The 25,319-nt window shown below is 34.5% G+C and overlaps 1 protein-coding gene across 4 annotated transcripts in view; it reads right to left on the minus strand.

Annotated features, from left to right (window-relative positions):
• Positions 1-25,319, minus strand: part of SCAPER (S-phase cyclin A associated protein in the ER) — a 170,357-nt gene that overhangs the window by 130,312 nt on the left and 14,726 nt on the right. For 2 of the 4 annotated variants that reach the window (XM_062584007.1, XM_062584005.1), the window contains exons 4-11: positions 22,998-23,068; positions 20,695-20,892; positions 12,676-12,776; positions 11,355-11,471; positions 9,300-9,460; positions 3,000-3,262; positions 2,412-2,633; positions 658-828 (exon numbers count right to left, since the gene is read on the minus strand). In XM_062584007.1, coding sequence (XP_062439991.1) covers positions 658-828; positions 2,412-2,633; positions 3,000-3,262; positions 9,300-9,460; positions 11,355-11,471; positions 12,676-12,776; positions 20,695-20,892; positions 22,998-23,068 — 1,304 coding nt within the window. Of the gene's footprint in view, positions 1-657; positions 829-2,411; positions 2,634-2,999; positions 3,263-9,299; positions 9,461-11,339; positions 11,472-12,675; positions 12,777-20,694; positions 20,893-22,997; positions 23,069-25,319 lie in introns of all 4 variants that reach the window. The other 2 variants (XM_062584006.1, XM_062584004.1) reach the window with 1 other exon arrangement.

Genomic DNA, 25,319 nt, shown 5'->3' on the forward strand with positions numbered 1-25,319 from the left:
GATCCTCTGAGGCAGCAGTGAGAACAGGTGCCAGCTCTCCCAGTCTCTCATAGAAGGAGGCAGGAGCACAAGGGCTGCAGCATCCAAGTACTCTGTACCACTCAGCAGCACTGTGCTACTGCGAGCAGCTGCACACTTTCTTCAAAGCCAGTCCACTAGTTCAGAGGCTCTACTCAGGAAGTGTTATTCAAAATGAGTAAAGGTGGCAGAATTGAGCTTGTGCCCAGTAAGTTAAATGTGTTCTTGAAAAGGACAAAACAGAACCATCCAAGGCAGCACAATTTGCTCTCACAGAGTTAATAGAATATATTGCTGATTTTACAATTGCAAGAGGAAATTTACAGATTTCCTCCTGCAATTGCTATCATTGCTGTAACTTACATAGGTTCTTTCCAAATAAAATGCTTCTATTTCTTGCCAGTTAATCTAGATAATTAATTGCACGATAGTAATGAAAGAATAGAAGCTTAGTATGCTTAAATACACCTTAGATAGTATGTTACAGGTATTATGTGATAGTATTTACTACATTTGCATGTAACACACATGCATTGCATTAATGCCCAAAAGAACAAACAGGAACAAATTCTGTATTAATATTCTGCTGACATCATGATAGCTCAGAGCCTGGTACTTTAAAATAAATCCAACACTCACAGAGAAGTCACTATCATTGTCAGTCTCTATATTAATATCATTGTTCTCCTCTGCTTCAATCTCTCTAGTTAACTGTTCCTCTTCTGCAATAGCACTAGCAATGGCTTCTTCATTTGCCTTTTCCAGGCGATCTGCTAACTCTTCTTTCTTAGCAAGGACTTCTGCCATAGACTGAGAAACAAAACAAAAAAACAAACAAACAAATCAGAACTGGACAGAAAAGTGGTTTTCATACAGTGATATGAATTGAACTACATTATGGTCAACTTCTGATCACTTGTATTTCCTTACTGCTGAAACATAACCAAAATACAAAAAGTACTAAAAATGTTAAAAATATTAACTAATTTAATGGCTAAATGAAATGCCTAATGAACTAATTATCCTTTACATTACCCCAAAACATATTACATGGACAATCTCATTAAAAGCAATAAGGGCATTTCTTCTCTAGTTAGTATCTTTCAAACACTTTGCTAGTTTTGTGGACTAAGCAAAGAATGATCTGAAGCATGAACTGCAAGCCCTGCTGCATCTCCAGAAAAAGAATCAAGCTCCAAAGTATTATTTAACAAATGAAAATGGATCTGCAGAAAACTTTACTGTAGTATTATTGAACCTCAGGCTACAATTGTCTTTCAACAGGGATGACAAGAGAGTAGAGCACAAACATCATCCCGACTGCACTTACCAACTGAAGTACAGACATATCTCTTGTTAACAAAGCTTCCCCTATTCAAATGTCTGGTATTAACTGGTTCATTTCCACTTCAGCTACAAAACTGAACATGCTAAGACATAAATGGCGTTCAAAGAATAAATCAGTGTTCAAAGCAGTCTAATCTGGAGTAGTAAAATGCTTTCAAGAGACACAAGTTCCACTAAACCGTGAGCATTCCGAATTATTAATTGAGAACCTGAAACAATGTTAGCAGATGAGATGCTACAAATCAACTTTTTCTAAAGGAAAGCAGATACTTGACTTGCAAATTACCTAGCAGTTGTCCATTCTGTTAAAGATGTTAAAGGGAAAGTGATTCACAGGAAAAACTTCTCCAAATCAGAATTTTAATCTAGTTTCTGAAAACAACACTGAAAACACTACCTGAATTTTACATGGCATTACTGCAATTCTCTGCTCAAAAGAATCCTGACATACTTTAAATCTGCAGACTCCTACAGAACATGGACATTCTTTATAGGAAGCTGCATTAAAAACAGAATACTGACTTGATATTTGTTATTTCAGAATGGCAGTCTTTGTAATTGCCAGTTGTATAGGAAGACTTAAGAGCAGTTCAGTTAGTCTTAAAAGGTAAGGAGAGCTCTTACATTTGTTTCCAGAGGAATTTTGATATCCCATATGTTTCCAGTTTGAATAATTAGTAAAACTGAAACAAAAATTTCATTTGAGCCTAACTTAAATGATTTAGTGAAAAGTAGTGAAAAATTATGGCCATTATAGTCACGTATGTAAAAAAGAAATCAAGAGTACAGATCCTTCTATTCCAAATAACGTAACGACATACTTCCAATCTAATTCAGAAACTTTACTGAAATTAAATTCTGTAGTAAAAAGTGCCTGAAAAATACAACAAACTGTTTCCTATAGAAAATACTCTACAGACTTTTCTACAATTTCTATAATTGGCTAGTGATAAACACTGTGCAACATTGAAGGATAACACTACAGTTTATAGTTATGATTTATTCAGACATTTTGTAAGATTTCTTACCAATCTGGCAGAACTCACATTTGAAATATCTGAGGGATCCATTTCATTTTCAGTTTTATTTTTTTCTGTTTGATGCTGGTCTATATTATCAGAGATCAGGGAGGAAGCTTCAAGCTGTAGACTTTTTGAAGTACAGTCAATACTTGTGAGAACCGGAGGCATCTCAGAAAGTGTTTGTAAGGAACTTTCTTGCAACAGGGTTCCACTGCTCCCGTTGTCTTCTAATGCGTGTGCTGTGAACTAATAAGAGACATCTGCAAAATTAACCACATGCAACATACTGATTTTTAAAGTGAGAGTGAAAAATATTTTAACAAAAAAAATTGCAGTCTTACTGAATGGTACAAATAACTCCACATATAGCTATTTTCAGTTGCTCATAACTTTGCAGAAGTTGGATTTTTCCACCTGAAATTTTCTATGCATGAGGTATCTCTAGTGCTCACTTTTTTCATAAACATGTGAAACTTGTTCAAAGCACTGTAAAATATATGTCTTGCTAGTGAACAAAAGTCCTTGAGAATATTGCCATTAGAAAATCTTCTTTAAAAAAAAAAGTTTCAAGATTTTTTTTAATGTTAAAAAACTGTTCAAAATTACACTAACCTGAGTCCTCTCAGTACGGGCACGTTCAGGTTGACACACAAGGCCTTCCTGTAGAAGTTCTGTGCTTTTGGATGCATCGCTGCCATTGCACGAACTGCTAAGCTTATTCTCTGATGGTGGCAAAACTGTATTTTCTTTGTCACTATCACCTTTATACTTTATTGATTCTGCAGTTACAGGAGTTTTTGTTGCCAAAGCTGTGGACCGAGATCGAACAGGCCTTCCACGCTGGACAGTTTCCCAACCCTCTGCATCCTTCCGATCTACATTAAAAAAAAAAAAAAAAAAATCCAAGGAAGAGAGATTGATAAATACAGTTTTCCAAAGGCACTATAATCAACTATATTATTGCTGTATTACACAAGCTTAAAACAGAAATGTTCTCTTTAAAATTATACCAAAATCAGCGAAATACTCTTTAGCAAAGCTTTTGCCTTCAAGAAGTGCTGTTAGTTTAAAAAATATTGAATAACTCTATTCATGGGACTATGTTTGCTACCTCAAAAAGCAAGTTACTTGTACAGATAGCCACATCAAAAATGGTGCAACATACTTGAGCTTTTCATACCTAGGCTGCTGTTATAGGAGACGCTAAAGTACAACAAAGCAAACAGACTCTTATTCTTATACATAGCAAGTCAGGTCAGAGGCCTTTTCTGAAAGTGCAAACCTTTGTAAGCACGGACCTAACAGCATGTCTCAGTACGGAAAGTATTGTCCAAAATGTGGTTTACTACTCTACCAAAATACGTGTTTACTTTTTTCATTTGTTTCATCCTGATAATATACTGATCTGTGTCAGCTTTTAGAAATCTCCTTTTGCTGGATTCTGGGAAACAGCAAAATGTTGCTATAGTGGGATGGCAAACTGAAGGACAAACCAGAAGAGTCAGCTTTTTCAATTTACCACATAATAACATACATATACACAGATCAAAACCCATAGAGAAATGAGAGAATACTTTTTCTTCCTTTTAGAAGGTGTGCATATTTTAATTTAATTTACAGTATATAAAAATGATTTGTCTTTAACATCCACTTGCATAATCAGAAATCGTTGAGTCTTTCCTTTCCTTAAAAAAAAAAAAAAAAAAAAAAAAAAAAAAAAAAAGAATATCCCTCCAGGGCAAGTCTAGAACAAGTACAAAAATTCCAGTATCAAGTCTTTTACTAGAAGTCCTGAACCACAAAACACTGCAATGGCATAATCATGGGACTACCAATAAAAGAGGAAGACGATTTTAGCTAGAAGATAGAAACTATACACCCAATGGCCTAATCTCTGTTTAGAAGGACTTGAATCAACTTTCAACATCAGTGGCAGCCAGGCTGGCTAGAAACTAGCTTAAACCATAACTAATTCTTAATAGCTTTTCCATACTTTGCCACTCTTGGCATCTATCATTTTGCAAGCATTAAGTGCACATTTAATTACAGGTTTCTTTTAATCTCTCAGGAGAAAACACAGTAGACTAGAGCAACAGTTGGTGTAAATTGGAAGTCACCAACAAAGTCAACTCAACTGTACTGAAATGTATCTTAGCTGTGCAGCTCATTCAATAACTGTTTTTATACAGCTCAGAATCAGCTTAATGTTTATGATTAGCAGTAAAATAAGAACTACATAATTGTCCACAAATTTTAACGATACTGATGACAGACGCAAAAAGCTACTTCAATTTGATATTTACTGCTGAAACTATTTTACTTTAAAATATACAACTAATTTCCTAAAGTAAGCAAAATCCCACAACCTTGTGTGAATGACTGTAGCTGATCTCTTCAGATTACTGATGGTAACCACAGATAGCATACCTCTACAAAAGGCCTTTCTATGTTTATTCTCCCTACGTGCACATAAGCACGCTGCAGTGTGCACCACTGATTAGACAGGGGAATGGCAGTCAAGAAGATATAGATCCTATTTTTTGCTTTACCACAGCCTTTCTATTTGACCCTTGAGAGCGACTTTCGTGTGCTTAACTTACTTTTCTCCATCTTTACATATGGGAAAAAAAGCCAACAAAAAACAACAACAACAAAAAAAACCTTTTTACCTACAGGACCAAGCAATCTAAACCTGTAATTACCCTTTTTGAGACAATCTTTTCTCCAGTAACACCCCAGAAGTAGAGAACAGGGCCTTAAAGCTGCAAGAATCACAAACAGATTTACTGGAGAAAACTCTAACCATGTAGGCTGTGCAGAGCACAGCCCTGTAACTGGTGGGACAATTCGCTCTGCTTCAGCCCCTCTACCCACTACAGTGATTCCTAAAGGTGACAGGACCACAAAGACTTTCCTCTGTATAGCTTGTGATAAAATCTGGCACTAGTCACTGTATTTCTGCAAAGTCCGTATTTCACTGCAAAGCAAATGAAATACGAGCAGAGACCATGCAAAAGACTGCTAAAATCAACCAAAAAAACCCTTTTTTTTTTTTTTTTTTTTTTTTTTTTACTGCAGCAGATTTTTGGATTGAGATTCCTTTTGTTAGTCACATGCTAAGACTGTTGCAAGATTTCACTTCTACTTGTTTATAAAACTGACGTTAGCTTACACAAGACATCTTTTCTAAATTAAAAAGTAAGACCAGGAGATACCCTCCACTAATATCCACTAAAGATAATTTTACTTTAGCAGGAAAAAAAAAAGAAAGAATAGAAAGAGAGAAAAAAATCCTTGCTTGCCTTGCCTAGCTGATCCCTTGTTTCTAGGATGTCTGGAGATGCATAGAATTATTTCAATTTATTCTAAAATGATAAAGTTAAAAGAATAAAAAGTATTTAGAGAGTGACAGTACCATAATCACACTCATTACAACAAGGAGGAATCTTTCAGTAAAATCTACATATTCTCAGTTATATATTCATATTTGGTTACTGTCAAATTCATAAATACTACTTGAGACTTTAACCCAATTATCTTAACAGCACATAAACGCATCTTTTGTATTTGAAAGAATACTGTTTGATGAATTCTTCAAATTCAAAACACAAAACATGCATTCAGAGCATTGAAATACTTGGTATCAGTTTAACAGTTTTAAGCCATCTGACAACAACTACCTGTGCACAAAAAGCTACTCTTTCATTTTAATTAATTCATTGGTTTTGTATTTAGTCATCTTCAGGCATTCTGTTTTTAGAAAAAAAATTGAAAAACACATTTATTGACATCAGATCACACAGCTCCTAACCTGAAGTAAAATTAATACTCACTAAGGCATCACCTTTCCTTCACTTCTTTTCCTATAAATCTGGAGCTCTTTTCATATTGCCCAGTAGCCATCTCTGCATGCTAAGTATCACATGCTGGGTTTGATTACTTGCCCAGTTTTGTTAATGAATAATTCATTTGACTACCTTGATCATTCTCTAGTTCCATTTGAACTTCCCTGTCCCTGCTTGCTCTTGTATTACATGGAAGTGACAAGCCATCTGTTATCTTGAGGCCCTCATAGCCACCAGGGCCTTATTCTTTCAAAGTTACTCCATCTGGAAGAAGTGGCCAACTAGCCTTATTGGTAACATCAATAAAATAAATCTGTCCAAGTATGTGCAGTCTTGGGAGCTCTACCTCATGAGATTTGTGCTTCCTCTTGAAAATCTACTTGCAAGTAATATACTACCAGAGCCTGCTTGACCTTCCCCATTCATTACCAATCTTCACTCCCTCCATTTTTTAATCTAAAGTAATATTACTGTATTTGAGAAGCACTACGGAAAAGTGTTCATTAGTTAAAAATCTGAAAGGAAATCTAGAAAGATGAACTCAGAAAAAACAGTTACCAGGGAGAAGAGATGAAAATTAGAATAATAAAGGAAATATAGAGAAAATGTAGTGATGCAAGAAGCAGTAAATTTGTAAGTCATAACAAGAAATAGTGAGTACAGAAGCATGACTTTTTAAAAGATGTAAATTGTCAGACTACCTTTAATGATCACTTAAAAATACAAAAGAGGATGGAAAAAAGAATGAACGTAAGATTTTCAAATGAAATTGTGTCTGGGAATTTGACAACCCAGTCAGAAATAAACTACCTCTTGCTGACATTTCTGCAATTTGTTTTCAATATACAGAAGAGAGAAAGACAGAATATTTTTTTTTTAATGCATGAAAATATTGAGGGTAGCAATGGGTTTAATGAGGAAAACAGGATAAGATGATATAACCTCACCTTAATCATGCATAGGAAAAACACCCATTTAAAGAAACATCTGGAAAAATAAAGCATTTCCTCTCTCCCTAGGGACATTTGAATTTGGAAATTCCACCAATCGTAGCACAGAAACAGTATCATTCCACTTGTCCACTCCACAAAAACACTGTGTAGCTTAATGATAATGCTATTCGAAATCACTAGAGAAAAAGTGTTTTAGAGAACTCTTGTTGCTATAAGGTCCAGCTGGGCTTTAGAGTGGATAGGAGAGCATTACAGGATGGCAGGAGGAATCCTTCCGTAAGACCAGTAGTAGCTTCCAGTTGTGAGTGCTGGTGAATGGGCATAGCAAACGATACGAGCCTCATACCTGCTTCAAAAATGCATGTGAAGAGCCTTTGCAACTCCCTCCGTGCAAACGTCACAAACCCTCTCGTGCTCCACTCAGCGAGATCAGTGTGATTCTACCCTGTCTAGCGCCCTCGATATAAAGGATAATACGTAAATAGTGTCTAATTTGTTATATCCACGATATTACAATTCACCCATGAGAAAATTATTTAAGTTCTCCAGTGCCAAATGACAGAGAGAAGAGATTCTTAAGAATAAGTAAAGCCTTTAGAAAGAATGATTTTTATTTCTAAAATGGAAATGTTTCATGTCTAAATCCTATATTGCATTTGATTTAAAGATTTACTGAAAGAATATAGGCCAGTACTACAGGACCAAGTGGTTTCGCTCTTTTTGGAGCTCATCAGCTGTAGGTAACGGCCTATAAAACACAGCACAGCACTGATTCTTCAGCTCTTTAAAAATTTACAAGGGTAACACAAGGGTAGGGATTTTTGTTTTCCTTTTAGCCTCTTCGAAAGATATTATCCAAATGAAAGTGCATGCTAGTTTTATTCCCTGCTTAGTTCATGAAATTCTCTATACCTAAGAGAATCCCAGATAAAGATATTTTAGCAACATCCTGGAGTCTGTCACTCTCTAATATGAGAAGTAATCAACAAAAACAGGTCTTTGTTATAAAAAGCTTAAATGGCTGACAAAAATTAAACATGGAATTACACTTTTACTTAGCCAATTGCATGTTTAGTTCAGCCAAACTGCTACTGTACTCAGACCAGCTCACTACAATTAAATCCTGCAAGATGTTCATTGTGCAAACAGCAGCAATCAGGACCCATGCAACAATCATTTTCAGAGTATGCTTTTGGTTGTTATTTTCCATGCATAAAAATTACTACACAACTGTAAACAGTTAAATTAGATTGCATTACGTTTACACACATTTTAGTTCCATAAAATACGAGTACATTTCCAAACCAGGATGCATGATTTCTACAACTACTAATTGAACATATAACTACGTTAATTTAACAGATTTTCTTCCAGTAATATTTTTTTTTGAAAATCAAATTACCAGCAAGTCTTACTTTTATCAAAATAACCATTTCTACAACCTGTCTATTGTTTTTACAGAAAATTTTGGTCCACATATGAAAAAAGTAAATGGGAAAAACGCCTCTCTGAAGAAAGTTTCATAGCTCCAGTGTGTGCAAAGGAAAAAGAAAGTTTACAAATCAAACAGTAAAAGTTTTTGTATTTGTGACAAAAGAAATCTATTCTAGAACACAACACTGCAACTTTAAGCATTCTCCAAGGAGAGTCTTTGTAGAAAGGAAAAGCTCCTATAGCTAAATGTGGTAATTCTTGTACTCAAAGAAGGAAAAAGCATCCATAATCACCTCAGCACAGTTCTAACAATCTGGTGTCCATGATCATATAAAACTAACTTGAGTTCTTTTGGAGACTCCTCAACAGGTATTATCCTTCTGAGATCATTTGAGTATTTTTTTCTTTTAAGTCTGAAAGCAACAGCACTTTGTTTTCAGCTGTGATCCTGACTTCAATGATGAAGTGCAGACCTCGTCTCAGTTTTGTCTTAAATTTAAATATCAAAATAAAAATTTAAGCCTGCAAAAATCTTGTACCTTGATACTTGATTTAAATCTTAAGGCTGTATTTTGTAGAATTAGACTTAATTGTGTTTTGAAAATAGGTCGTCTCATTCTGAACTAACTTTACACCATACAGACAGTGGAAAATAACTTAAGCCACCTAAAGAGACTTGCCGTTTTTCCGTGATGACTTCTGTGTTGAAGCTGGCAGACAAGTTTGTGCCACTGCCAGGTCAGGATTGGCAGCTTTAGCTCCATGGTTGGCTTTTACCTTATCAGCCCAACTTACACCAGCCGGAGCCAGGCGTGTTGCAGCGATCGTCACTGAAGGGTTTCTAAACGAAAGTGATAGCCGTTATTAGTTTCTAATCAAACAACAGAATAGTTCATTAGAAAACTTATACTACTGTCTTCCCTTAATCTTGGCTCTCCATGTCTCAGATTGAAAGCTAGCTCCAAAAACTAGAACCTACCAGCAATCAACAGAAAGAGCCCATTCTAGCATTCCTCATACAGCCTATCTTATTTTAATTTCTCTTTCAACAGTTTCCAAAATTGTACACTCTAATTCTTGAACATTAATATCTTGAATCAACACTGTTGCATACTTCTGACTGTTTCTGTCTCCAGTCCCTGTACTTTTCCTAATTCTTCTATACCCTTTTTGGGAAGAAATGATGGTGACTAATGGTACAAGCCACACACTTTGAATTTCCACAGCATGCAACACCAACCTTGCTTCTCTCATCTCTTCCTCTCCTAAGATTCCTAACATTCTAACTGCCCAAAATTTTCCTAATACGAAGCAAGTCTAAACCTTTCATTTCTGTCCTGTTTTCTCAAATACACACAAAAACTGCACTTTACTGTCTGTATCTGGTGCTCTGCAGTACTGAAAGTGTTCTAGAAAAACAAGCAGAGAAGAAAAGAATAGTATGTAAACATGGAAAATCTTAAACAAGACTAAGAAAAAATGTTTTTAATATACTTTAGGTATCTAGTGTTGTCTTGCTTTGAGTCACAAGTAGACTAAGAGAAAGGTCTGCAAGTCCGAAGGACGGAAAACTTATTTTGCTATTAGCTGCTTTAACACAGAGAGCTGCTAACTATCTCTCTGTGATGGTGAAAAAGTGTAACCCTTAAATTCAAAAATAGAACAATTATTTGCAAATAAAACAGCCCAAACGACTATAACAAAATAGACTTAACCACAAAAAAGGGCTGAGCTAAAAGACTGAATGATGTTGGCAGTTTTTTTTTCACTAAAACAAAAGAGCTTTCTTTCTATTTCTTCCATACTCATATTTTTGCTTTGATTGTCTGTGCATACTTTCTTCCCATTATCCTGTATTTTAGCAGAAAAGCTCTAAAACATTGTCTGGTTGGTATCAACAGCTGCAGAAACTAGCACTGTTGGAGCAACTTCTCTGCCAAACATAGTTTGTAATACTTCTGTAGAAATATTTGATATCGAAAATTTAACAGAGTTGAATACTCAGAGGAACTGACCAAATATTCTAATATTAGATCTCTGTTGAGATCATCATCATTAGTCAGGAAAGAGCTACGGTATGTGCCCAAGATCTCAACAGACCAGATTGAACTAAAAATACACCCTGAAAAGAAAAGAATATAAACAGGACAAGCTTCAGTGCTTTCCAGAACTGGTAGAGACAGTGCTGCCCTAAAATGGTGTGCATGCAAATTTTTGTGCAACTTCTTTTAAATAAAAGATGCATTTTTGTAATATTTAATATGCTCTGCATTTAAATTAATAAATTTTACTGTTCATCAAAATCATGATAATCTCACTTTCCATTCATTCTTATTGATCAATATTTATTTCTTACATATGCAGTGTGAATGGCTAGCTGCATACACAGGTAACTTTAAAATGTCAATTATGTACATTTTGACCTTTGTTTTGTCAAAGGAAAATAATATGAAACAGGTAAAATGAAATATGCTCATTGTATTTTTATCTTCAAGTCTTTGGAATGACCACTCATTAAATATATACAGAAGTGAGTAAAAAATTAACTCCTCAATAGCATCGTCTTCTTCAGAGCATGTGCTTTTATTTCGGGAATGCAAATATTTGCATTCATATATAACTCAATAAATAACAGGCAAAACTGCAATAATTACTATGGAAAAATAATATATTCAATAACTGTTTCAAATGAATCCATTATTTTAGTTTAATAAACTTACGATCTATTTTCATACCCAAAATTTAAACTTCTTCGAGCATTTGATGTCACACTAATTCTATCTGTTGACGGACTTGGGATCACATGGCGTCCTGGAGACATTTTCTTTACTTCCCATGCTAATGAAGTAGGTCTGCAAATTCAGGGAAGAATGGTTTAAAAACCCAAAATTCTCAATAACTATTCCTTTATCACATTGAATAAAAGTGTCACCAATCAACACTACAAAGCATTAACAAATATTGTTGAATTTCATCAGACATCTTAGTAACTGTTTCCATGCCAAATCCAAAGCATATCAGCCAGATGCATATCAAAAACTGTTCATAGACTCAGGAGGACAACGCTTACATTTAATGTCAGTTTGGGACCAAACATCAAACCAAACAACAAAACGGAAAGCATTAGGGGTAGGACTGGAAATATGCTCAATTTCTAGTGACAAGTACATTGCACATAAAAGGCCACAACTCAAAGTACCCTCGCTTGTCCTATCCCACTTAGTGGAGCATTCAATACATGTTAAATACTGCTTTGACTAATCTAGATATCAAATATCTGCAATATATAAAAAAATCTTAGAATTAACCAAGTAAATCACTACCCATTCATTCTATTATACCAAATTCTGTCAGTAATAACATTAATTAATAAATGTATGTACTTGCAACAATAGTAAGTTGAATTAAGTTAGCTGCCAATAACACATGAATGTTCTCACCCAACCAGACATAATTTGAGACGGAAGCCACTCCTGCAATTTCACTACAGATCTCATTAAATTTGATGTATTTTTTTTTTTTTTTTTTTTTTTTTTAACTCCTGCTCCTGGAGTTATCTGCTTACATGAAAATTATTGTTGTCAATTAAAAATAAAATCAAATCTGTAAATTTCATTGCTGGTGAAGAAAGATCTAGGAAAAAAATTGTTACGTAAATAATTTAACTGTTTCCAGTACTACTGAAAGGACTAGTAAACTATAATTGGACTTGTTCTACAGGCACAAGATACACCAGCAAAACCTTACTTCTCGTTTAGCTCTCAAAACTAAAAACAGTGATATTCAAAACTAGGCACAAATTGGAATGATGTAACTGTTTTTTTACCCTTCTGATGCTATACTTTCAAATTCTTTTCCATTTCTAACACAACTGCTCCCTGACCGGTCCTCACATCAGTTCTGTCCAAAAGGAAAACTTTCTTCCTGGTGCCCAAGAGCAGCTATTAAAATTGGTTCCTAAGTTTCTTGCTGAATCTCTACTACAAATGAAGTTCAGTACGAAACAGTATTTGGATGTAGATAAAAGGTAAAGAGGAAAAAAAAAAAACTAATTACCTGCTTTGAGCATCAGCCTTTTCTAGCTTCTCCTGTAGTTGTATCCAGTCAATCAATGCTTTGAAATCCCTTACATAGTTATCTAGCATCATCAGGACTTCCTGAAAAGCAATCATTACATCAATGTTTGTATTTAAAAGGCCTTATCCCCTACAATAAAAAGTGAATGAAAGAGAAAGAAGGCAATTTAGTTGTCTGCAATGCTCTTACGAAATAGAGCTTACAAAAACTAAAAACAATAAAACATCCAAAACCAATAAAGCCCAAACAGGGTTTTTTTATGTGATCAAACATCAAAACATTTACCCTCTCAAAAAGTGCGTATGGTTTCTAAAAATTCTGTGAGCACCAATGTTTAAGAACAGAATAGTGAAATTTACCCAAAAGAGTCCCTAATGTACGTAAGTATTACTCAGCACTTTTTTCTGACACAGCTGTCATCCTTTAAAATATATTGGAGATATTTCAACAAATAAGGAAAAACCTCTGTAAAACTTGCTGCATGAGTGAGACACTAAAAATGTATTGCTTATAATTAATCTCTGGAGCAAAAAATACACAAGGTGACACACAGGCTATTGTACGAGACAAACAGAGTTCCTTCTGGATAATCCTGGGTCCTTGCATTAGGAAAATCTCAGAAATAGTTCCTAAGCCTCTGTAGTTCAAACTGCCTCCCTTTCCTACAGACTTTCCAGTGTGCCGAATTTTCAAAGGATATACAGCTGTGCTGTTCTAGATTAATGACAGACACATGGTGTTGTCACATGAGATTACCAGCACTGTCATATTAACACGGCAATTAGTAATTAAAAAGAATCTTACAGTGATGTTTTGAAAGGCAACAAGGATAATTATCACATCATCAGATTTTTGTTTATAAAATGATCACATTTGACATGTAAACAAACTGACTAAAAGATGCAATACTTCTCCGATTAGTACATTTTAATAAGTCACTAATTCTACCTTCTTGACTATGGAATGTCATATGCTCAGTCCTTAAAACTCTAATATCCAGATTATATTTCTGATCATTACAGACCAGCAAATCATCTACCATTTTAGAAGTTACTTTTGAAAAAAATGGAATTGCTTAAAAACTTGCACATTTTTATGTTCATTAATCATTGCAAGCTGCATTCATAAACATTTTTAATGGGTTGAAAGTTAGATTGACACATTATCATAGAATAACAGAACTGGATGAGACCTTAAGAGGAACGCAGTCCCTCCTATAACTCCTGGTTGGATTAAATATACCCACATCATTTCTGACGATGTATGTTGGCTATTTTATTTTTTAATTGTGTTGTGTTGCAGATAGTTCATAACTTAGAAACTTATAAATCATGTGTTCATCTCTTAAAAAAGAAAACAACTAACTGTTATGAACAGACATATAAAACTCCCTTGACCACACACCGTATCAGGAAGAAAGTCATAGATGGAACGACAGAGAATCAAAGGGATTGTTTCCAATAAAAATCTTCTTAAACTTAATTTTCAAAATTATTTACTACATATATTGACTTCTAGTTTGGTCAAATATATATGAACTTCAGTAAAAGCCAGATTACATTAAAAAAAACAATTAAAAACTAAAAGACAAATTGGGATCTTGCAGTCTTTACTCTGACATTACTCCCATTTATTTCACAGTAAAGTGCAGCAAAAGATAGTATGACTAAACTCTTAGCTTTGCTCCTTGAGAAAACTAGTGTTCTCCAACCTCAGTGGTGAAGACAGGTGCAATTCCTTACTACGCAGGAAGCTAGGAGATCAGTGATGCTCCACATAAGTATTCAAAAATACTATTTACTGAATGTGACAAAAAGTGCACAGAACATCATGGCCAACAGGCACAAGGCACCTTCTCAGCAGAGCTGATTATCACCAATGCAGCAGATCAATGCAATTCAAAAGCTGTTAGTTCTAGATCATGTCAACTGGAAATACAAACATCCATCCTCAAAGACCAGAATTGTACTTAATGTATTTTATGACAACATGCTGAAAACAATAAATTCCACAAACGAATTGAGTTCTATAAAGACTTATATCAGCTTCAACTGGAGAGTTAAAAATTTAGACATAATTTTATGGTATCAGGAAAACCACTAAAGATTAAGTGTTCCTGTTTTGCAAATTCTTTACTATGCCAAAGTTGCTCCTGCTGGTATTAAGGGTATTTTTTTTCTTTTCAAAGCAAGTAATTAACACACAGAAATATTTTGGCAATAATTACAAATGAAAATGTATTTGTTCCTGAGTGTATAGCTAAAAATGTTTAAATGCTTTGAAAACAGTAAAGGTACTCTACCAAAGCACAGCTAATCGTATTGCCTATTTCTATAACATCAGCTCCCATTCATATATAGTTTTAACAAAAAAAAAAAAAGCTTCTAACATATGCAAAATGCTTTGTGATATACAGCTTTAAGATTGACTATTCTTTTTGTTTAACACAAAATCAGGTATAAAATTCAGTTTCAGTTTTTAAATAAACAAACCTTCAACTGGCCAGAACTAAAGCATGTGTTGTCTGTTATACAGGAGAAGTCACACGAAAGTCAAACACACGGAAAGTCAAACAGAAATCCACTGCTGATGTAAAAGTTATTTCTTTGTTTTGAAATGCTCCACAAAAAGCAAACAAAAGTCTTTCTTACAAGGCAGTTGGTTTACAGTGCCAAAATAATTGGTAAGTAAAGTCTGCTACAATAAATGAACAAGCATTTTAGCCAGTTCTTTTTTTTTTCTCCAGCTTCTCTAATAAAATTTCAGCTTTCTAATTCAATTGATGTCCATTTAAGTTAGCCCATATTAAGTTGTGCTGACTATTATTAACAATAAGGGCATAGAAAGCAAAATTTAATTCTGAATCATTTATTTTTCAAGTCTGCCACCGAGATATCTCCCACACACCAAATAAAAATAAAAATAAAAAAAAAGAAAAAGAAACCCCACACAATCTGAATATGAGCTATGTATCTGAAGCTAGCTGGCACAGAAAAAAAAATACAATAAATGGCTTAACCTATTTTAAGGAATGTTTAGCTACACATTATCAGAAATGATCAGAGCAGACCCATGCAGCTGTAATCGGAGTCATGTTTTACGGACAAGGGAATACAAACAAGACAAGCAGCTGGAGTGGCCCCACAGTCACTGATGCACATCTTTCTCCTTAAAGCTATGAGGGCCATTTTGTCAAGCAGGATGAAGCAGAACAAAAGTGGCTCAGAAAGCGCCGCTACAGCCGTCCAGATAACTACATATAGATGTACAGCTAAAATTACCAATTAGTTTACCAATTGGCTGCAACGGATTCGATTGGTTTGTAATTAATTCTAGTTACTGGCGCATAGAGCAGGCGGGTTGGCGCCATCCCTTTGTCCCGCTGACACACAATCCGGTCGCGCAGGGCTCTGGGGTCCTGGACATCGATACAGCTCGCTAGCTCACCTACCGTACGGCGGGTAGCAGATATACCCTGCGGTGCTGAAGCAGGGGAAACTTGTACCACTTGAGAAGGTGCTGACAAAAAGGAACCTTTATGGGGGAGACTGCTGCTGCACTAGAGTCAAAACAATTTTAAATCCCATTATTTTTCAAGGTCATATGCATCCCATATGATTTTCAAAGAGCCAGTTCAAACTGAAAAAGAAAGCAATACTGTGAGAAAACAACGCTTAAAGTAAAATCAGTGACATAAAACCAGAAACACTCACAATGTAGCTCCTGTTTCCTCCCTCTAGCATTTGGATCGATAATCCTCCTGCACTTTAAAAAGCTCTCATGCTTTTTCATTTCTCCAGGTCTGAATCATTACTTTGATTTCTATGTAAGCATTTATCTTAAAGTTGTACTTGTGCCTCTTCATTTGAGTGACTGCATTAATACCTTTCCAATCAACAAGGATGTCAAAGTAGAATCATCCCCTGCATCGGAATAATCCTATATCCCTGAATCAGAACGATCTTGGACTTGGGTCCTAGGTAGGTCAACTATAATCTTTTTTTAAAAAAAAAAAAAAAAAAGAAAAAAAAAGTTCACTTTGTTTGGAGATCACATAACAGCTTTGAAAAGTCATCATCTCTGTTTATTCTCCTGTTCTCAAATAAGGAGGGAGAGGAGAGGGAGGGAGAAAAGTGAGAAGCATGGAAAATGTAGGATGTAAGGTTACCATGATTCAAAATAGTAGAATATGTCAGAAAAAAAACTAAAAAGAAAAAAAAAAAAAAACAAACTCAGTCACCACATCTGTAGTTTAGCTTACGTACGTAAGGGATCCTTGACATTACTAATTCTTTCCTGCCTAAGCTTGCCACCCAAAATTAGAAAATATTAGGTGATAAAACATTCATCTAAATATCAGACATCTGGAAACTTAGCTAACATACAGCTCACAATTTGACATGTTCAGGTTATAGTCTAATCTATTAGAATAAATCTAATTTCCATCTATTACTAGACTGATTTAAACTTGACCTCCCCTTTCTTTTAGAAATAATTCAACTATGTTCATTTTGTCTTTATATACAAAGCATCAAAGCTGTATCGCTTATGGGCTGAGAGTTATCAATTTGGAATTGAGAGCAAAATACCACCTTCAGCAGCACCCAAAGCTGAAAGAAAATATACACAACTAATGATCTTCTTACACACATTTCCACTGTTTGTATCCCTACCACAAACCTTTCGTCTGCAGTTTCAACCACAACCAGCCACTAGAGCCCTATCGGATTTGGAAGCATAAAACATTATCTTTGGTGACAATGTAATCAATAAAACTATACCAGCTTGTAATACTACATGAGAGCAAAAGGTACAAAAATCAAAAATAAACTTTTTTATACCGGGATAATCTGAAGGTCTTACATACCAGAGGTCATGCTTCATTTTTTTAAAGAAGTCTTCTTTTAATATGATCTTTATACAATTAAAATGTTTTAAATAGAACAGTACATATATGTATGTTTGAAGAGACATAGTTTAAAGAGATGAAGTGCAAATTAAATAAGCTTTTAATAACATATTTAACATTGCTTTACACACTTATCCAGTACCAAAAATACAAATGATGCTTCATGAAAGAGCTAACAGATATTCTCTATTAATCCAATTTGAAAAGTAAACAGGAAAACACAGCAATATGGGATCCTTCTTATTTTGCAAAATTGTTTTAGTTCTTTATGTATGGCTGAAAAATAATCCATATTCAAATCTGATTGTCTACTTGTACAATTTGTAATGTTTTAATCAACAAATGACTTTCTACGTGATATCAAAAAAATTCTCAAGAAGACCTCAAGAGTGAAGCTAATCCATTACAAATTTTAGCATGAGCTTTTATATAAGAGTTCATTATAAAAGGAATCTTCATATGAGAATTAAAATATTGAGAAGACCGGTATTGCAGTATATAAAAATGGAAGAAAAGCATACAGAATTACCTGAACTCTTCCTGCTCACAAAAGAATAAAAAAATAAAAGTCCCAGTCCTGAATCAGAGGAATAAAAAGTCCCAGTCTTGAATCATTCAAAGGGCTTGAGTAGTCCCTGGAGCAGCATGCAGAACCCAGCAGTCTTTCCCTTCAACAGTGGAAACCTAACCTGGCACAAGACAGGGATTCTAGATTCTTTGCAAGCAAGAACAGCAGGACCAGAAATATGGACCTCAGAAAAATCCACAGAAAGTATGCAACTTGGTGTTTGGGAATAGCAGGACAGCAGCACATATAGGACGACCAAAGCCAAGGCAATAAAACAATCCTGTTTTAGATAAGCAAATGATGATTATTTACCTGACTTAGGCTAGTCTTAAGGTAAAAAGTGGGCTTTCTACTAAGCTAGGCAAATTCTTGAATCAATGTCACATGAGTGCTTCTTATGATGCATCGTTTGCCAACTGAATTCTAACACTAGATCAAGATTTTCATTTATGAAGTCCTAAAAGGTTGAGGTGCAAGAGCAAGCTGTAGCTAATTGAAGCATAAGAGTGGTCTATATCTAATGCAATATGAAAGCTGCACTTAAACAAGATATTTCAATTTCTGGAGGACAGAAACGCTGGCCTTTCAGAGAACAGGCAGGAGCAGTTGTGAGGAAGACCTGCAGTTTCCACAAAGATGTTGTTCGTATTTTATCACCAATATTCAGTCAAAAATTAAAATATATCTATATGCTAATGACAAGTTTGATCGACCTATAATTCAAGCCGACATATTCATTACCAAATGTTGTATGCTCAAATGTTATGTAAAACACTAACTTCAAAAGACAAAGCTAAAATATTCTATTTTAAGTGATTAGCTAAAATACATTCATAGAAATTGGATGGTATTTGTCCAAAAAAAAGCAATCACTATGCTAATAAACATTCCAATAACATTCCAAAATAAAAAAAGCTAATAATAAGAAATAAAAAGTTGATAAAATATATAGAGTTAAAAATAATTGGCAAGACACTGCTTTTCTAGACTTCATAGCTAGATTACAGAAATCTAAGTAACCTAATAAGAGAGTATCAATCATCATTTAACAGTATCTTTTAAAAGTAAATCTCAAACAAGACAGCCCAGCACAAATACATACCCCAGTACCCAGGTAAGCAAGGCACTTTTTCGTGCAGACAGAAAAATGTCTTTAAAAAAATAAAAGCAATATTAATCTTAAATAAGTTCTACAGAACATGTTATGGAATGCTCCTGTTTACTTATTTTGGAGTTTTTTTCCATTCATGTTTTACAAACAAGCAAGCAATCTGATATACAAGGACATCACTGTCAACACTCCACTAAAATGAAGATTTTTCACTTAGGCTATGCAATATCTCCATCTGAGCTCAGACCAAGTAGCACAATTAAAATGCTGAATGATATCTAAGCTCTAAAATTATATGATAATGACACAAATACGCTTCTGTTCTTCCAGTCACAAAAGTTTAAAAATGATAATCTAATTACAATGCAAGGCAGACTGGTTTTCTTAAAACAAAAAATTCTTCACAGAAGTTTCCTGAGCAGGAAGACAGTTCAGTAACAAAATGTTACATTGTGTTAAACCAACCAATGATTTGGAAGCCTGTAGCTACCGTTTGGTTTTCAAATCTGCTTTCAATGAAATGTATTTGTACGCTAATCTCAAAGCCAGTTTGGCTGTGCCTGATTACAGCATAAAACTAGATACATACGATAAGAAAAAAGTTTACTTAAATTGCTATAATTTTTTACAGTGATTAAGTAATCATTTCCAGAATCTGTTGAGTTTTCAGCCATATTTAATATGAAAATATAAGTTGTAGCTTTAACATTCCTTTAAAAATGTTCTGTTTCGGTGTCTTTCAATGCTTGAATAAAATTCTATTTCTAAAAATGATGTGATATCTTTTTTAAACAACAACAGTTATGGATCCACCAGAAAATCACCACAGCTTTCGCTTCTATTTTATATCTTATTAAAACACAGGTTATGTAAAATTAGGAAAAACACCTCACAGTGACATTCCACCCCAACATTGTTTACGTGTGACCATCAGTCACTTTCTTACCATCACAGAGTAAATTAGAAGATAGGTAACTATCAATGGAGAAAGGGAGCAATGTATAATTAAGACATTTAACAGGTAGATTAAGTATGTGAAAAAAGCTGAATCTCAACAGTGCCACCTACAGTAAGGAATACTTAAAAAAAATTTTGATTACAAAATTAATAAAATTGGAACTTGAAAAAAGAAATCAATCAACTGAGATCTAAGAGAATTTTATATACTACCTTGAGTTTTATATATTTCAAAATTACTCAATGCCTAAGATGAAAGCCTCTCACATCTGAATAAACATGCCACCATTTTTCCTAAATTCAGGCCTCCACTAAATACAAAACAAAGTAATATTTCTGAGGTTCCAGTTGTTCATTTGGCTTTTTATTTTTTTATTTTTTTTAAAAAAGAAAAACAGGGAAAAAAGAGCTGTAAGTCATATGATAACAGAAAGAAAATAGCTGAAATCTTACCTTGCATTCTACTACACTCTGATCCGATTCACATGTAACATAGATTTCATCAACTGCCCGTCTAAGATTGTCAAAAAGAAATGCCCAGTATCGAGCTCGAAGATCAACTTTTCGAGGCTGCCTTGTTTTTGTTGGGCTTTTGTCAAAGTTTTTATCTCCAGCTGCTGCTGATGTTAATTTACAGTCTATGGTAGCACTCTGAAGCAACAAGACAACAGAAAATGGAAATCAACAAACAGAAGTGCAGTAAGAGGTTGGGCTTCTGTGCAACACACTTTTTTTCAACATATTTAAACATTTTTAAAACAAAACATTTTTCACTGAAGACTACATCATCCTATTGACTTGAGTTTTTAAAAACACACTTTCTTACCTTAAACAAGTTGGGCAGATTTGAAGAAGTAATTTCCGTTTCCTGGACATTTATAACACCATACTTACACTGCAAAATCAGCACAAGATATTCTGCCTTTGGAAGGTTATCTTTTCCAATTACATATTCCACATTACTTGTTCTGACAAGTATGTACATCCAGAGATGAAACTAATGTTTTACTAATAATCACACTAGCAATATTCAGGCATAGTTAAATGCTCTTACCAAGACATTACATACAACTTTGTCATTTTAAAACTCTTATTCTAATATACGAGCATCAGTGTCGGCAAAATGCTGATGTGGTTAGCCCTTTGATTGATGTTTTATTGCTCCACGGAACAGAGGATGCCAGCAAATGCGAAATTAGTGACAAAAGGAAGCTTTCACACTTCGAAAGACTACTGCAGATTTCCACTCACACTGTTAACATTGCAAGCTCAACTCCACCCAATGAAAGTGCTATGCCACTGAATGAAGTTTCTGCTACGTATGCAAAGTCTGAAATAGTCCTTGTTTTGTTCTGACTAACTTGCAACTTAACAGCATTAACTGTAACAAACTTGGTGTTTCATTTTCAATGCTGATATGCAGACTAACCAATTTAGTACTTCTCTTCTACACAGAAGCAGAGGACCACCTATATGCTAAATCTGATGGGAGCAGAGGGAGAACATTCAACTGTCTTCATGAACGCTGGCATAGAGACAAATCATTTCACACCTGCTTGGAAGTATTGTTCAGGGCACTGCAGTGTTATGCATCTTGTGACCTTGTGTGTTCAGCACAGTCTGGAGATCGTTCTTCCTTGATAGATCTGTACAGTCACTTATCCACACAGGATATCCCAAAGGACTCTGAAACATGCCTATTTGGCTGAAAATGCCAAATAAGAACTTGGCCCAAGGGCACTGAGGTTATCAAATTTGAAATTCTCTCCCACAGAAAAAAAGTCCTGCTACCATGCCAGCCTTCTACAAGCTTCTGCACTCCATACAAGCCAGGTGAAGAAGCACCTCCAGTGAACTCGCTGGAGGTGAATTCCCAACTGTGTGCAGTTTCGTTATGTAGGTATTAATTACATGCCACTACAGAATGAGGTTTCTTTTGTGGGGGGAAATATCTAAATAAAATTAGAATGTCAGGGCAAATTTAACTCCTATTTAACATTTGTAAAAATAAACTGCAACTGAAATCCTAGAGAAATCTTTTCAGTATTAAATGAATTATAATTAACAACAAAACAAACAAATTCAGCTCTGCCATATCTGAAATCTAACCAATGTAATGTTACTCTAGTTTCTATACAGGAAACACGTGAAATTCCTTAAAGCAATTATAATTAATAGAAGCTATTTAGCCATGCTAAAAGATATAGAAAAAGGTAGAGTATTATACAGAAAGAAAAAGACATCTCTTTTTAAATCCTTATCAAAAAGTTAACTGTAAAATTGTTCTACTAGAACATGGGGATACAGCAGTCATGGTGTTGAATAAAAGATAATAGTGAGTAAAGAAGTGTCACACTGAGTGCTGCCCAAGAGAAACTAAAAGGATCTTATGGTAGATGATAATGACAAAAATCTCTGAAGAACATCCTACCTCTCTTTACTGTTGAACAGCACCCGCCTTAAAATAACTTTCATGTCAAAAAGTCAAGCATCCAGAGGCTATGAAAAATAAAGGCTGGGAAATGCTATAAAAGCTACCAAAAGGAATGTATCAAAGTTGAACTTTAACACAGATAACCTAAATGCTGGCATTTTTTAAAAATTCTGATTACTTGACTTTGAAATTTCTATTCTTTAAAAAGATAATGTATGCACACTTCGATACATACATCATTCAGCCAACAATGAATTAATGCAAAATATTTTCATGTTGTAAATTTTATGTTGTAACCAAAATAAAAAACGAGCAGAGATACCTGTTTTGCAGTCTTGTGTGTTCCTTGAGTCACCCTCTTTGTTCTTCCACCAGTTTGCCATTTTGATTTTCCTGGGGGAGAAGTAACTGATTTAATCAACAATAACAATTTTGATTAGATACAGCATTCTAAAATGCACATATCAATCTTGCAATGTACTGATAAGACTGCAGCATATGGGATAATGGGCTCAATTAATAAAGAGATTCATAAAGCTATATACTCCAAATATATATTCATCAGTCAGAATGAGGATGATGCTAAAAGGCACATAAATAATTAAGTAGTACAAACTAAGGCATAAATGACATTTTTTTCCCAACAGGGAAAACCTGTCTTTTAAGTGCTTAGTGACTCTGAAAGTCATATTATTACTTCCAAGACATCAAAAACAGTATCAGTTTTCTATATAAACACTCATTTAAGAATAGACATTGTTATTTTAATCATATCTTGTTTTAATTCAGTAATGATATCTATCTTCCTTAGAAAAAACAAATGTAATCATTTAGTTAAGTTTTCTTGAATTGTTCAAACAACCCGAACAGTAGAATTACATATTTTCTTCCGAGAAAGACTGTGAGGTATGTGGGGCGGAAGGTGGAGAGAACTTAAGACTGGATTTAATTCACTTAATTTTAGGTACCGAAAGCAAGAAAAAACTGTTTCCAGAGTGCGTGTCAGTTCACCTAATATCTGAGATGCCCTCTCAAAGTACTTGTCTCTCCCTGCTGGTTATGTGAAACAACTACAGCAACTATGCTTCCAAGGCTGGTTTAAATGCCTACAGTCAGAAAGAATGATTTCAAGTCTCAGAGCTGAGACAGTGACAATTTTTTTAACTGATTAGGAGTTATCTTTGCAAGGCTCTAAATTTGTGTCAACCTACATATACCTGACACATTTGCATTTAATCCTCGGGATTTGCTCAGGGGTAATTTCTAAGGAGTTTTATTGTTTTTTTTTGTTTTTTTTGTTTTTTTTTTTTTAAGATTTATTCCTCCTTAGTATCTAGCTTGCAAAACATAAGAATCACAGAATCCAATTTCCAAAAATATACATAAGTAAGACAAAATATTAACTATGGCAAGAGTACTCTCTGGCACAGATCTACAACTATGTAGAAGTTTCAAGATTATTTAGCTGGGTGAAGCCAAGCAAATAAATGCATTAATTGAATGCAGTTACTTCCTAGACCATGGAAATCATTCTTGAATTTCAGAATTGTCCAGTTGAGTTTTTAACAGTTCCTACGCCAAATTCCCTAATGTAGTCCAGCTGTTTTACATTGCTCTGGTTATGTAAAGCAGCTGTAAATCTGTCTTAATCAAGCAGTTTTACAGCTGGCTTGCATCACTGACTATTCCAGGGAACAAGGCCTTTAATTTTAAGGCAAACTAAAAATTATTTGCTTGATAATTCATTTTAAAGGCTACATTAGCCAAAACAACAGGTACAAATTAATATACTGAATTCAATTTAGCAGTATTCAGAAAAAAAATAGATTTGGCTACTACATGTATTAAACTTCTTATTCACTAAAAAGCTTAAACTGTGGATCAGTCGTATGTCAGAATTAAAATAATTGAAATAATCCAACCACCAAAGTCTTTCTTGTGTTATGATTTGCCTTCTGAAAAGGCAAGACATTACATGCTATGGCATAGAGAACTTGCACAGTGAAAAGGCTTACAAATTAACACGGGTATGTCAGAACTAAAAAATGACAGAGGGATGAATAAATAAAATTGCAGTCTCTTCAGATTCTACAAGAAATAAAAAGACAATCTGTCATCTAAGAACAGAAAAATGTCTGAGCAAGTCACCTGTAAAGATAAAAGCAAGTTTTCAGACACTTTCTATATAAGGCAGATACTCAGAGAGCACAAAACTTACGTAAACACTGGGTTTTGCAAACTTAAAAGCAAATCATAGAATCACAGAATTGGTAAGGTTGAAAGGGACCTCTGGAGATCACCTTGTCCAACCCTCAAATGAGTGGCCCATACAGGGATCGAACCCACTACCTTGGTATTATTAGCACCATGCTCTAACCAACTGAGCTAAACCTAACTGCAAATAATTTGTCAAGGACTAATTTTTCTTAAACAATCTCTTCAGTGTATAGACCAAAAAGATTTCTTTCATCTGAAGCCATACTTCGTAGCTTTATTATTCTTTTTCTTCTAATAAATGTTTCTGGTTATTAGAGGATGATTTCCTTTCTGCTTTTGTCTTATTCATAAATAGTGACAGCAAAGAGCCCTGTTCAACAATTATGTGCATGTTCAGTGGCTACTGGTATGAAACTATACAATACTA

The sequence above is a fragment of the Rhea pennata genome, chromosome 10 (genome assembly GCF_028389875.1).
Source record: "Rhea pennata isolate bPtePen1 chromosome 10, bPtePen1.pri, whole genome shotgun sequence".
Lineage (NCBI taxonomy): Eukaryota > Metazoa > Chordata > Aves > Rheiformes > Rheidae > Rhea > Rhea pennata.